The sequence below is a fragment of the Rutilus rutilus genome (genome assembly GCF_951802725.1).
Source record: "Rutilus rutilus genome assembly, chromosome: 5".
NCBI classification, from domain to species: domain Eukaryota; kingdom Metazoa; phylum Chordata; class Actinopteri; order Cypriniformes; family Leuciscidae; genus Rutilus; species Rutilus rutilus.
The window spans coordinates 953,165-968,164 of NC_140213.1; the positions used below are offsets into that span (position 1 = coordinate 953,165).

General features: G+C 44.0%; 1 protein-coding gene across 2 annotated transcripts in view; it reads left to right on the forward strand.

Moving 5' to 3' along the window:
- Positions 1-9,806: 9,806 nt before the first annotated feature.
- The window catches only part of reln (reelin), a 157,290-nt gene continuing 152,096 nt past the window's right edge, over positions 9,807-15,000 (forward strand). For both annotated transcript variants that reach the window (XM_084409692.1, XM_084409691.1), the window contains exon 1: positions 9,807-10,161. In XM_084409692.1, coding sequence (XP_084265818.1) covers positions 9,930-10,161 — 232 coding nt within the window. In that variant the 5' untranslated portion in view covers positions 9,807-9,929. The remainder of the gene's footprint in view (positions 10,162-15,000) is intronic.

A 15,000-nucleotide genomic window follows, 5' to 3' on the forward strand; every position in this document is an offset into this window, starting at 1 on the left:
TTTGAGTTTGTATTGCAGGTTAATTTTGTTTTTACATTGCAAATTGCTAATCACAGTAATATCAGTAAACAATTCATTAACACTGAATTCAGTTTCATAATTAAATGACAGAACCATGTTAATTAATTAATTAGTATGATTATGATCAATATTCATTACTAAAACACTTGAACGAGTCGTGTTCAACCAATAAACACTGTCCACACTGTGTATCGCAACTGTTCAGATCCGATGTGTATGTCCATGTAACTCTTTCGTTTTCCGGAATATCTGCATTGGTTTCTATGGCAATGGCGTTGCGTTGGTAAGAATACGGCAAAAACAACAACAACCGCAACATGGAGGAGTTTGCAATAGAGATGTTGTCTTATTTACATTTTACAACATGGATATGTGTATCCACCGTTCTGGACTATGCATCCTTTGAGGCCGCGGCAAAACCGGAGGCTGGGATGAGCGGGTTTTTCCCGCGCTGTCGTCTCCACCGGTTTCAAAAACATGTCTCCGTTATATTTGCAACAACACAGCATTGTTTCAGCAGCGACTTTCCACAAATTTCCTATAACAATGTCTGACGTATGCGTTTTACGTGGCATGAGAAAGTCACATAAACCACGCAAAATCCGATCAGAGTGTTCAGACTCAAACGGATTTCCAGAAATGCGATTTGAATAGGATTTCAAACCACATATGGATGTAACTTGAAATCGCATTTCATGTGATTTTTTGCTGTTCACATTTGCTAATTCTGTTGGAGTTGCACAAAAATCTGATTTGGACTGACAATCTGAACGTATAGCCTAAGACCCATCATCTGTCTACTGGAGTGCCTCAGGGCTCAGTGCTGGGACCGCTTCTCTTCTACATCTACATGTCATCACAGGGATCTGTCATTCAGAAACATGGCTTTTCCCATCACTGCTACACTGATGACACACACCTCTACCTCTCACTCCAGATGATCCGATGGTAGCTGTCACGTTCCCTGCTGGAGGAATGACCTGCTGAACTCAACCTGAGCAGTCTTTAGCCACTGAAAGAAACTGATGAAGACGCATCTTTTTCCTCAACATTTGAACCATTAATACTAACATTTACTATTCTATATATCTATTTAAAAAAACCTTGCTAAGTGTCCTGCGATAGTCTAACTGACTCGTCACAGCACTTGCATATTGTTTCCCTATTGTTGGTTTAACTGCTTCTATTGTTTTCCTCATTTGTAAGTCACTTTGGACAAAAGCGTCTGCTAAATGATTAAATGTAAATGTAAACGTAACAACTCACAAGCATGTATGCCTGCCGTCTGTGGCTCCAAGGGCATACATGACGTGTGTGTGTGAGTGTGAATGTGTGTGTGTGTGTGTGTGTGTGTTTATGTGTGTGTGTAACTGCACGTCCTTGACAATCATATCTCTCTGTTTCCCTCCAAACTCTTTTCCTCCTGACTGAGACGATGTTTGGCAGCAGAAGAGAGAGCGATGGCAGCAGAACTCGGGCTGAGGGATTGAACTGAAACTGCAGATGTCAAAGGCTCTGTTACAACCTTGAGGTAGAACTTAATGAAGATAAAAATAATTACTGCCCCAAAGCCCTCGTCCACCCCACCGCCCCTCTCCATTCCCAAGACCAGATCTCGATCTCCCTGACCTAGTTTCCATAATGGAGAACGATAGTGCTGTCTTCGGCTGAGAGAAACTTCATAACAATTAGACGAGAATGACATGCTGTCATTTAATATGGATGGATCAGTAGATGAAAATACTCAGAAAAGTCAAACTCTTGTTGATCGTTTGTCGTCTGACAGGCGTTTATTTCCTCTCTTCTAAATGCCCTGATTCAGATCCTGGACACACAAGGGTCAGACGGCGGCTCCTTCTGGAAACAATATGCAGATTATACGTTTCCCTTTTCTCTCTGTCATAATGACAATAGTCTGTAATTATGTATTAGTGCTGTCTCCATAAAACAGGACAGGCATAATCTCGTCTGCTCGCAGTGCTGAGGAGGTGACATTGAATGTGAATGTGGACCTTCAGGCAGAATATTAAGAGTTTAATGGGCTGCCAGTTTTTTAAGAGTGATTTGCAAGTGCTCGACATCGGGTCGATTTACATTCGGTCGTTTAATACATTATCATTGATTGGATAAAAAAACTGATCCTGAAAGAAAAAAAAAACAGGTTTGAATGCGTCTGAAATGCATTCGAGACAGATTCGATCAGGCAAAGCACTTCAGCAGGAGTTTTATGGATCTGGTTATTTAAGCCACATACTGTTTGGAAATGTCACGGTAAAATCATAAACGTAGGTTGGGGAGGAGCCTAATCATTCAGTCCTGTCAATCATCATCTAGTCTATTATACTTCTGTTTCTATTCTATTTCTGTTTTTTATTCTATTCTATTCTATTTCTGTTTGTTTCTATTCTAATCTATTCTACTTCTGTTTCTATTCTAGTTCTGTTTCTATTCTATTTCTGTTTATATTCTATTCTTTTTGTGTTTTTTATTCTATTCTATTCTTGTTACATGTCTGTTTGTTTTTGGACCTCCTTCTGTGTTCATTTTGTAAATTTTCCCGCCACTCCTTGTTTCCATCATCACTGTCATCATTAGTTCATTTGGTTCAGCTGTGAGTTGTTAATTATCTTCTTAAGGTCCTTTGTCTGTCCCATGTATATATTCCCTGTGTTCTCCCTAGTCTTTGTCGGTTCTTGTTGATCCCTGAGCCCTAAGAGTCTCCAGCCAGGATGGCGGGCACACCTGATTCTTCGTCACAAGATGGCCACCCTTTCCGAGTCTCGTCCCGTCGAGACCTCCCTTCCAGAGTCACGTCCCGTCCCTTCCAGAGTCTCATCCCATCGAGGCCTCCCTTCCCGAGTCTCGTCCCGTCCCTTCCAGAGTCTTGTCCTGTCGAGGCCTCCCTTCCAGAGTCTCGTCCCGTCCCTTCCAGAGTCTCATCCCATCGAGGCCTCCCTTCCCGAGTCTCGTCCCGTCCCTTCCAGAGTCTTGTCCTGTCGAGGCCTCCCTTCCAGAGTCTCGTTCCGTCGAGGCCTCCCTTCCCGAGTCTCGTTCCTTCGAGGCTGCCCTTCCCGAGTCTCGTTCCGTCGAGGCCTCCCTTCCCGAGTCTCATCCCGTCGAGGCCTCCCTTCCAGAGTCTCGTCCTGTCGAGGCCGCCCTTCCCGAGTCTCGTTCCGTCGAGGCTGCCCTTCCCGAGTCTCATCCTGTCGAGGCCTCTCTTCCAGAGTCTCATCCTGTCGAGGCCGCCCTTCCCGAGTCTCGTTCCGTCGAGGCTGCCCTTCCCGAGTCTCATCCTGTCAAGGCCTCTCTTCCTGAGTCTCGTCCCGTCATGGCCTCCCTTCCCGAGTCTCGTCCCATCCCTTCCAGAGTCTCGTCCCGTCGAGGTCTCCCTTCCCAAGTCTCGTCCCATCGAGGCCTCCCTTCCAGAGTCTCGTCCCATCGAGGCCTCCCTTCCAGAATCTTGTCCCGTCGAGGCCGCCCTTTCAGAGTCTCGTCCTGTCGAGGCCGCCCTTTCAGAGTCTCGTCCCGTCGAGGCCTCCCTTCCAGAATCTCGTCCTGTCGAGGCCGCCCTTTCAGAGTCTCGTCCCGTCGAGGCCTCTCTTCCAGAGTCTCGTCCCATCGAGGCCGCCCTTCCTGAGTCTCGTCCCGTCAAGGCGGCCCTTCCCGAGTCTCGTTCCGCTGAGGCATCCCTTCCCGAGTCTCATGCCGTCGACGCCTCCCTTCCAGAGTCTCGTCCCGTCGAGGCCGCCTTTCCTGAGTCTCGTCCCATCGAGGCCTCCCTTCCCGAGTCTCGTCCCGTCGAGGCCTCCTTTCCTGAGTCTCGTCCCATCGAGGCCTCCCTTCCCAAATCTCGTCCCGTCGAGGCCTCCCTTCCAGAGTCTCGTCCCATCGAGGCCTCCCTTCCCGAGTCTCGTCCCATCGAGGCCGCCTTTCCCGAGTCTCGTCCCGTCGAGGCCGCCTTTCCTGAGTCTCGTCCCATCGAGGCCGCCTTTCCTGAGTCTCGTCCCGTGGAGGCATCCCTTCCAGAGTCTCGTCCCGTCGAGGCAGCCTTTCCCGAGTCTCGTGCCGTCAAGGCCTCCCTTCCCGAGTCTCGTCCCGTCGACGCCTCCCTTCCCAAGTCTCGTCCCATCGAGGCCTCCCTTCCAGAGTCTCGTCCCATCGAGGCCTCCCTTACAGAGTCTCGTCCCATCGACACCTCCCTTCCAGAGTCTCGTCCCATCGAGGCCTCCCTTCCAGAGTCTCGTCCCATCGAGGCCTCCCTTCCAGAATCTCGTCCCATCGAGGCCTCCCTTCCAGAGTCTCGTCCCATCGAGGCCTCCCTTCCAGAATCTCGTCCCATCGAGGCCTCCCTTCCAGAGTCTCGTCCCATCGAGGCCTCCCTTCCAGAGTCTCGTCCCATCGACGCCTCCCTTCCCAAGTCTCGTCCCATCGAGGCCTCCCTTCCAGAGTCTCGTCCCATCGAGGCCTCCCGTACAGAGTCTCGTCCCATCGACACCTCCCTTCCCAAGTCTCGTCCCATCGAGGCCGCCTTTCCAGAGTCTCGTCCCTTTAGAATGTTATGTTCAGATAACTTTGAACAAACGTTCTATTACAGTTTTTCTCGATTGTTTACACACATTTTCTGAAAGCATGCCTCATTTTCTCAGAACTCTACACACAAATCCAAAAAAACACACACAATGGGCAAAACCCCTCAATTCTCCTGCAAAATGAAACTTTACATTCAAAACAATGTTATTTCCTCTCAAAATGGTATTTTGTTTTCAAATGACACACACAAACCATCATATGAATAGACATTTATAAGAACCAGTTGAACACTGATGTGCTCAATGTAAAACACTATTTACATTTACATTTACATTTACATTTAGTCATTTAGCAGACGCTTTTATCCAAAGCGACTTACAAATCAGGACTAAATTAAGCGAGTCATCATGAAGAGGCAAAAGACAACAACAACGCAAGAAGTGTTCAGAATACGAAGTTCAGGCATTATTCAGAGTAGCATAAGCATGATAAGTGGGATTTTACAGTTTTTCTCGATTGTTTACACACATTTTCTGAAAGCATGCCTCATATTCTCAGAACTCTACACACAAATCCAAAAACACACACACAATGGGCAAAACCCCTCAATTCTCCTGCAAAATGAAACTTTACATTCAAAACAATGTTATTTCTTCTCAAAATGGTATTTTGTTTTCAAATGACACACACAAACCATCATATGAATAGACATTTATAAGAACCAGTTGAACACTGATGTGCTCACTGTAAAACACTATGATGAATGGAAAACACTTCTTCTCCATTCATCATAATGATTTAGGCCTTTTTTTGTTCAGTGTTACACTTACTACAGACAGTACATACATAAGTGTGTTGTAAAATATCTGAGAATATTGTTTTTATACTCAGAACACACAAATACACGGTAACGAATATATTTTATTTTTCCCACAAAAACAATGTACACAGTGTACATCCCAACCAACACAAAGTAGGACATACAGTGGTCTACATACAAAACAACAGAAGAATTTACTGTATACAGTTACAGTAATAAAAAAAAAAATCCAATGTTGGCATCCATTGCTCCATTGAAGAGCTCACCTGTTGCCCTTTTATGCTAAAGCTCTGATTGCTAATTGTAAAACTGTGTGACGGGTGTTTGCCCATGTGATGAGTCAGTGTGCATATTTGAATGGCAGTGTGTTCCTTGAGAAAACAAGAGATTTTCTGCATGAAAATTGTGCCAAAAGCAGAGAATTGTGTGTAGTGTTTTGAAAAAAGTGTGTTTTAGAACTGCAATTTGAGTGTAAAGCAGGAATTGTGCTTGTAGTTTAGCAGAATTGGCTCAGGGGGTTGGTGAATGAGTTACATGTTGTGGTCATTGTGTCTCAAGTACCAGAAAATGTGTGTAAACAATCGAGAAAAACTGTAAGGGAAAGGTTTTTTTTTTTTTTTTTTTTTTTTTTTTATGAGTTTAGGTGCTCATGGAAGAGATGGGTTTTCAGCTGTTTTTTGAATGTTGTCAGGGATTCAGCATTCCGGATGAGGGTGGGGAGAGTGTTCCACCAGCATGGAACTGTGAATGAGAATGATCTGGAAAGTGATCTTGTGGCTTTCTGTGATGGAACCACGAGACGTCGCTTGTTGATTGATCGTAGGCGTCTGGTGGGGATGTAGGCTCGTAGGAGTGAGTGAAGGTAGGAGGGAGCTGAGCCTGTGATAGATCTGTAAGCAAGCGTCAATGCCTTGAACTTGATGCGAGCAGTGAGAGGTAGCCAGTGCAGAGAGATTAACAGAGGGGTGACGTGGGCCCTCTTGGGCTCGTTGAAGACAAGACGAGCTGCAGCATTCTGGATCATCTGAAGAGGTTTGGTTGCACATGCTGGAAGTCCGGCCAGAAGAGCATTGCAGTAGTCAAGCCTAGAAATGACCAGGGCCTGGACGAGGAGTTGTGTTGCGTGCTCAGTTAGGAAAGGCCTGATCTTCCTGATGTTGTGCAGCGCAAACCTGCATGATCGAGCTGTCTTTGAAATGTGATCTGTGAAGGTCAGCTGGTCATCAAACGTTACTCCCAGATTTCTGACCGACCTTGATGGTGTGATTGATGATGAATCAAGCTGGATGGTGAAGTCGTGCTGTAGAGACGGATTGGCAGGGAGGACGAGCAGCTCAGTCTTTGCCAGGTTGAGCTGCAGGTGATGTTCCTTCATCCATGTCGAGATGTCCGCCAGACAGCTTGAGACCCGTGCAGCTACTGTGGGATCATCTGGTCGAAATGAGAGGAAGAGTTGTGTGTCATCAGCATAGCAGTGGTAGGAGAAACCATGTGCCTGTATGATGTGTCCCAGTGATGTAGTGTAGATGGAGAAGAGGAGGGGACCGAGAACTGAACCCTGGGGAACCCCTGTGGTCAGTTGATGTGCTCTGGATACCTCGCCTCTCCATGCGACTTTGAAGGACCTACCTGTGAGATAGGATTCAAACCAGTGGAGTGAAGTTCCTGTGATGCCCAGTGATGAGAGGCTGGACATAAGGATCTGATGGTTCACGGTGTCGAAGGCAGCAGACAGATCAAGGAGAATGAGGAGTGAAGATTTGGAAGCAGCTTTTGCAATCCGTAGGGCTTCTGTGACCGACAGTAATGCAGTCTCAGTTGAATGCCCTTTCTTGAAGCCAGATTGGTTGACATCCAGCTGGTTGTTTAGAGACAAGAAGGATGTTACTTGGTTGAAAACAGCTCTTTCAAGTGTTTTTGCAATGAATGGTAGGAGAGAGATGGGTCTGTAATTCTATGATGAATGGAAAACACTTCTTCTCCATTCATCATAATGACATGGCCTTTTTTTTGTTCAGTGTTCACTTACTACAGACAGTACATAAGTGTGTTGTAAAATATTTGAGAATATTGTTTTTATACTCAGAACACACAAATACACGGTAACAAATATATTTTATTTTTCCCACAAAAACAATGTACACAGTGTACATCCCAACCAACACAAAGTAGGACATACAGTGGTCTACATACAAAACAACAGAATAATTTACTGTATACAGTTACAGTAAAAAAAAAAAAAAATCCAATGTTGGCATCCATTGCTCCATTGAAGAGCTGACCTGTTGCCCTTTTATGCTAAAGCTCTGATTGCTAATTGTAAAACTGTGTGACGGGTGTTTGCCCATGTGATGAGTCAGTGTGCATATTTGAATGGCAGTGTGTTCCTTGTGAAAACAAGAGATTTTCTGCATGAAAATTGTGCCAAAAGCAGAGAATTGTGTGTAGTGTTTTGAAAAAAGTGTGTTTTAGAACTGCAACTGTGAGTGTAAAGCAGGAATTGTGCTTGTAGTTTAGCAGAATTGGTTCAGGGGGTTGGTGAATGAGTTACATGTTGTGGTCATTGTGTCTCAAGTACCAGAAAATGTGTGTAAACAATCGAGAAAAACTGTAACATTATTGAAAGAATGTTTGTTCATAACTTTTATGTCTAATGTTTTTTAAATGTTTCTACTTCTTTCACAACGTTCAAAAGTAACGTTCCCATAATGATTGAAGAATGATAAAATGGAATATTAATTTAACGTTCACATAACCAAGAAAAAACACATTTAAAATATTGTTGCATACTTCAGGCTGTTCACCCGTTTGTTGGGAAACAATAGATATGCATGAATTCTTTAATCTGTTTGTCACAGATCAAGCGGCTCTCGACTTTCTGAATGGGATGAATCTGAAGAATGTTGTGCAAAGTTTTTCCTTTGTTAATTGACAGTCAATGAAACAATTTGGTGAAACATCTCTATATTAAACTTGAGCAGATGTCTGGGTGTGTTCAGTCAGGAATAGTGGGAGTTCATCATTTTCCTTGTCATTTTAGTTGCTTATAGTGAACTTTGCATGACAATTGATAACGAATGTTAGAAGTAATGGCAGTTGTCATTTCCAGAATCAAAACACTTGAATATGGATCAGAGATTTCATCTTTAATGTCTCAGTTGGATGGATCATATAAAGTCGTAGACAAGAGCAGACAGATGGAGAAAGTGTGAAGTGTGTGTGTGTGTGTGTGTGTGTGTGTGGGTGTGTGGGTGAGTGTGTGAGTTTGTGTTTGTGTGGGTGTGTTTAAGAGACAGAGACGGGAATATGAGAAGGTCGGATTTTAAGGGAAACATTGAGATATATACACACAGAAAGAGAGCTGAGAGAATGCAAAACAAAAAGAAACAAAATGAGTGAATTGAGCACAAAGAGGCGCCGGAGCTTGAGAGGGTCCTATCAGAGACGAGGAGGAGGCGAGGAGAGACGAGGAGGAGGAGGTGTGATCTTTGGGTGGAAAAGCAGGGAATCCGCTTTGGGGGATGGAGGGAGATGAGAAGAAAAAGACAAAGGCAGGCTTTCTTGGACAAAACACAGCACTAAAGAGAGAGACAAATCACTAACACACAGACATATTAGAATGATTGACAGAAACGAGGCAGGGAGGAAACACACGAGAGGCTTTTTGATGGAGTATGAGAGAGAGAGAGAGAGAGAGAGAGAGAGAGAGAGAGAGAGAGAGAGAGAGAGAGAGAGAGAGAGAGGAGAGAGGGAGAGAGACAGGGAGAGAGAGAGAGAGGGAGAGGGAGAGAGAGATAGAGAGAGAGGGAGAGAGAGGGAGAGTGTGAGAGAGAAGTAGAGAAAGAGAGAGAGAGAGAGAGAGAGAGGGAGGGAGAGGGAGAGTGAGAGTGAGAGAGAGAAGTAGAGAGAGAGAGGGAGAGAGAGAGAGAGAGAGAGAGAGGGAGGGAGGGAAGGAGGGAGAGAGAGAGGGAGAGTGAGAGAGAGAAGTAGAGAGAAAGAGAGGGAGAGAGAGAGGAGAGAGGGAAAGAGAGGGAGTACGAGAGAGAGTGAGAGACAGAGAAGGAGAGAGAGAGGGAGGGAGGGGGAGAGAGAGGGAGAGAGAGAGAGAGAGAGAGAGAGGGAGAGTGAGAGTGAGAGAGAGAAGTAGAGAGAGAGAGAGGGAGAGAGAGAGAAGGAGAGAGGGAGGGAGGGGGAGAGAGAGGGAGAGAGAGAGAGAGAGAGAGAGAGAGAGAGAGAGGGAGAGTGAGAGAGAGAAGTAGAGAGAAAGAGAGGGAGAGAGAGAAGGAGAGAGGGAAAGAGAGGGAGTACGAGAGAGAGTGAGAGACAGAGAATGAGAGAGAGAGAGGGAGGGGAGATGGGAGGAGAGAGAGAAGGAGGGAGGGAGTGTTGAGAGCTATTTAAGTGTCGGAGCGGGGCTAAAACACCAGCCTCTGAACTCCCCGTGTGTGAAGGGAGGACAGACCAGACACACACACACACACCTGTGAGACCCTCACACACCTGCCCGCTCACACACACTCTCTCTCTCTCTCTCTCTCCTGGAGCTCCTGCAGCAGAGATGCTCAGGGTTCAGGCCGTCCTGCTGCTGGCGCTGGTGTCGGCCGGAGCCGTGGATTTGGGAAGCGCTCCGGCCGGCTTCTATCCTCGCTTCAACCCCTTCTTCTTCCTGTGCACTCATCATCACGGAGAGCTGGAGGGGCCCTCAGGGGCCGACGGGGGAGCAGAGGTGCTGCTCACCTTCCAGATCCACGGGAGCCCCGCTGCATACGTCCCGGGACAGGAGTACCAGGGTGAGTACCGGACCACACAGCCAGTCGCACTCTGCACTTCATCAATGAAAAGGGGGAACACTTTATTTTACAGTGTCCTTGTTACATCTGTTACATGTAGTTATTATAGTAATAACAGTAAATTATGCATAATTGCATGCAACTAACCCTAAACCAAACACTAACCGTATAGTAAGTACATGTTGTTAAATAATATTACTCAGTAATAAAATATATAATTGCACTGTAACAATGACACCTTAAAGTAAAGTGTAACCAGATAAAGTGTAAACTAAAAAGGTTTTTGGGGAGTTTTCCTTCAGCAGGAAATAAATGAAAGGACATGAACGTTTAAAAATGTGCTTCAATAACCGCCCAGTCAAAAGGGGATTTAGGGGTTCACTATGAAAAATTATTTTTGGTGATTGTTTTACAAGAAAATACTATATCAGTCTTTCTACTTTGAAATGTCAGCTTCAACTCAATGTGTTACTTTGTAATTAATTGTGAAATTTACTAGCAGTAAATTGTTGAGTACCGGAGTAGATGAACTACGCATTCAGTCGCACTTCATCAGTAAAAAGGGGGAACACTTTATTTTACAGTGTCCTTGTACTATAGTAATAACAGTAAATGATGCATAATTACATGCATCTAACCCTCAACTAAACCCTAACCCTATAGTAAGTACATGTTGTTAATTTGCACTTAAATATATAATTACACTGTAACAATGACACCTTAAAATAAAGTGTAACCTAAAAAGGAGGTTTTACTTCAGAAAGAACACATAAACATGTAAAAATGTGCTTCAATAACCACTCAATCAAAAGGGAATTTCACTGTGGAAAATATTTTTGGAGATTGTTTTACAAGAAAATACTATTTCAGTCTTTCAACTTTGAAATGCCAGCTTTAACTAATTGTGTTACTTTGTAATTACTTGTGTGAAATTTACTAGCAGTTGCTGAGTGAAAATTGTTTCATTGTTTCGATGTTTCAAAGTTTTTTTGTTTTAAATCGCTGGTGAAGGGAATAATTGCAGGTGGCCAGTGTTTTCTGCACTGGGAAAGTGTTTCAGATGCATTTCAGTGCAGGTACGGATGCAAAATCCCAGTTCCTGCGTGTGAAAATAGATTCAGCTCTGTATGTGCGAGCGAGATGCTCGTGTGTGTGTTTATGTAACTGAGTGCAAGTATTGATGTGAAGTCGAACTGCTCTCTTCCACTTTCCTCCGTTCTTCAGTGCCGTCTGTGTGATCCCGGCGCTCGCGTGTGGGCGGATTATCCGGAGGCCAAACCGCTAGATTCGCACAAACAACTCAACAAGAGCACAACAGGTGCAGAGAATAGGAGAGAAAATCAGACCAACAAATTACATGCAACTGGAGAATCTAAACAATCCCACTTTGCCGATATAACTCTGCAGTGTAAAACTAAAGACAGAGTTTCTGTCTCGGGTAAATCCACTCACAGTATTACCGGCAGTTTCCCAGAGTCCGAGAGCCGTGGAGAGCCGTGGTCTGTGATGTTTCTGAAGACTGTTCTTTGTGTCAGAACAGAAGCGTGAGGTCTTGTGTTCTCAGCTTTATCTTTCTCATCCAGACCTGTGAGATCTGCAGGGACGTGTTCGCACTCGACACACACACGAGCCGAGCGCCGGCGTCTTTGTGTGTTCGGGGGTCGTGAGGATTCTGGGGGATTAATGGGGATGGAAGGGCTGAAAGACAAAGAGAAGAAGCCAAAGTGCTGCACATTTATAGAGTGTCAACATCCGGGAAATAAATACAGAAATAATCATGAAGAAGAAAACGGACTGGGCGAGAAATGCAATTACACTCCGTAATAACATGAATTAGTGTGATTGATAATATCTTCATAAGGCCTGATAGAGTTTCAGCATTTGAAGGCGTTTCTCCACATAAACTGTCCCTGAAGGCTGTACTGAGTCGTGTGAGTTCTGAGACTCGCACAAAATCAAAGTCAAAGTTTATTTATCCAATTCTTGCTTGTTCACAGTGAAATGAAGCCTGTTAATATAGGAAAAAAGGAAACCAAGAAAGGCACACAGAATAAGACATGAAGGGCTGTGAAATGAGTATAGATGATTGACAGGTGAGAGTGTGTATTATATGAACATGAGGCTAAACTTCAGTGATATGCGCATGAGAAGGAGCTGTTGTGTTTCTGAGCGCGTTCTGAATATCTTTGCTGTAAAACTTGCCATGGTTCCCTGTGTGCGCTTTGCATGCTGGGCTTTTTAATGCGCACCTCCTCTTTTGACGAGCTTTACAATAGCGCACTGATGGCGAGCCACTCCAGAACCTCACGCTTCGACACGCTCCAGAGTCCCATGGGAAATCAGATCTACATTTCAGCAGGCTATATGTGCTTTTTGTGAATTGATATACTAAAGTGTGATTTCCATTCCTTTTTCACCATTTATCCGCACGTCTGATTTATCTGGCACGCACTGCTGCATCCCAGGCCTTTTTTACACACAAATGATGGAATCAATAACTGGAAGCACATATTCAAGACTCTGTAGAAATAAAGGGGTTTTTAATGTACCACGGGTGCCGTGAAAACACGGGTTCATTCCCTCATGTTGATCCAAACCTTTATGAAAGGCTTTTTTGTTGTTGCTATCTTTGGAACGCAAATGAAGATATTTTTTATATTGTTTAATCATTTTTGTCCAAGCAGTTTGAGCTTCCATTTGATGAGCTCTATATATGAATAAAAGCCTGTAAATCTGTTCATATCTTCATGTGTGTTTCGAAGATGAATGAAAGTCAGGATCAAAAAAGTAAATGATGACATAGGCTACTTTTCATTTTTCGGGGCTGAACTATCCATTTAAGTGTAACTTCTCCATAGACAAAATTATTTTGATTGTTTTCTCTATCGTAGACACACTGATTGTAGAGATTCTTGGAATCTGCTACTAATTATCAATTTGATCATTGATAAATCTGTAATCGATTATGTCTTCTATTGATCAGAGAAACAAAGCTACATTTATTTTCAGTATTTTATTATTTTATTTATAATAGGATTAGGTACAATTACTTTTTTTAAATGTATAATTTTAAATCGGACTCGCGCACTCCGTGTGTTTGACGCGCATGCGCACGCCGGTGCTCGTTCACTGAAGCCTGAAGATGGAAAAACTCTGACATTACAGGTAATGATATAACCGTCAAATATAAGTTATAGGAAGGGAAACAAACACTTTAAACAGCACACACAACGGTCAAAGCACCTGACAGGGCTAGTCGCGTTAAATGAGTCGTAATATGAAGCTTTCTCATGTTTTGGACTACACTTTCCCACACCAGCTCGTTCTGCGTCCGTTGAAACGCGTAATTCACTGTAAAGTGACGCGACTGGCGGATCAGCACTCGCGATTAATCGATAATGAAATTCGTTGCCGGTTATAGACTATTATCGATTTTATAGATTAACCTTTGCACCCAGTTAATAAATAAATAAATAAATGGTAATAGGCTAATAACTCCTGCGCTGGCTTGTTAGGTTGAACATCCTCAAGCAAACTTTCTGAATGGCTTGTTCGCATCTGTCAACAAGGCTTTGTTTACAAGCAATATTAAAGTCCCCATGATAACAAAAGGGAATTCCTGTTTTTAATAGAATATTGCAGTGTTTATTCTAAATGATTTATTGGTGCATATAATTATTGCTTTAAATAATCTTGAATCAGAATAACAGCGACTTCTCTTCTCTGATGATGAGGGCGGGGCAACCTGTCACTCACATGAGATCAGCCAATAGCAAACCACAACCATCCAATCAATTCCCCACAGACAATCAAGCCCCGCCCACATTTGTTCTTGTTCCAGAAGCGTTTCACTCGATATACGACACAATAGAGGAGAGGAGACGAGCACAACTTCACTTTCATGACTTTAACATGCAATGATCTGATTTAATTGAGGGCTCTGATTTCATAAGTGCGTCACTCAAAAGGTTTTGTAGCATTTGTGCATTCGTATTCTGTGATTGGATCGCCTGAGGATGATGTTAATACCAGATGAAAGCAGTTCTGATTTTATAAAATGCATTTTAGATTACACAGCCCGTTCTCTGACATTGGACAAGTTCAGAATGCACATTTGCGAGGCATTAAATAAAGAATAATGACTCCTCTCAGTGGAACCAAATGAATTCACTCGAGATACTTTCCAAAGCTACGAAGCGATAATTCATGAATTGTTTTGCAGCCCATTGTGATGGTTCTCTGCATAATGTGATCGCTGGCTAATGGGCAGGGCTGCTGACGGCTGCCTGTTTGGCTCCCGATGTGACAGTGAAACACGGCTCAGAATTAATCCGTTGCATCTGGCCACGGGCTTCACCCCGGATAGTGATGATGGCCGTCGAACACGCCAGAGAGATGCCAGTGCTGTGCCAGGTAGTCATTAAACTCAATACAAAATGGCCCACAATGATGCCAGTGTGCACAAACCTGCAGCCGTCTGTAAGCGGGTCCTCGCCGCAGCCATTTCAGTCTCTTGCGTTTAGAAATGAAATGATCCGGCAGTCTCTAATGAGCGAGTGCTCTTGAGGGTCCTTGAACACAGGCTGATTCACGGGTTTATTTGGTTTTCATTGGCTTGTTTGTGCTTGAGTGAAGTTGGGGAAGTTCCTCAACTGCAGTTTATGAATTACTTCTCTGTCATACTTTAAATCAAGCTATTTATTGTGATTGTAGAGGTACAAGATTACTGAGTATTTGATGGGAAATTAATCATGTTACTAATGGCTTTTTTTAGTTGCTTTCAAAAATCCCCTACAGAAATAAACACACTGTCATTCAGCATGAGTTACTCTGAGCAAG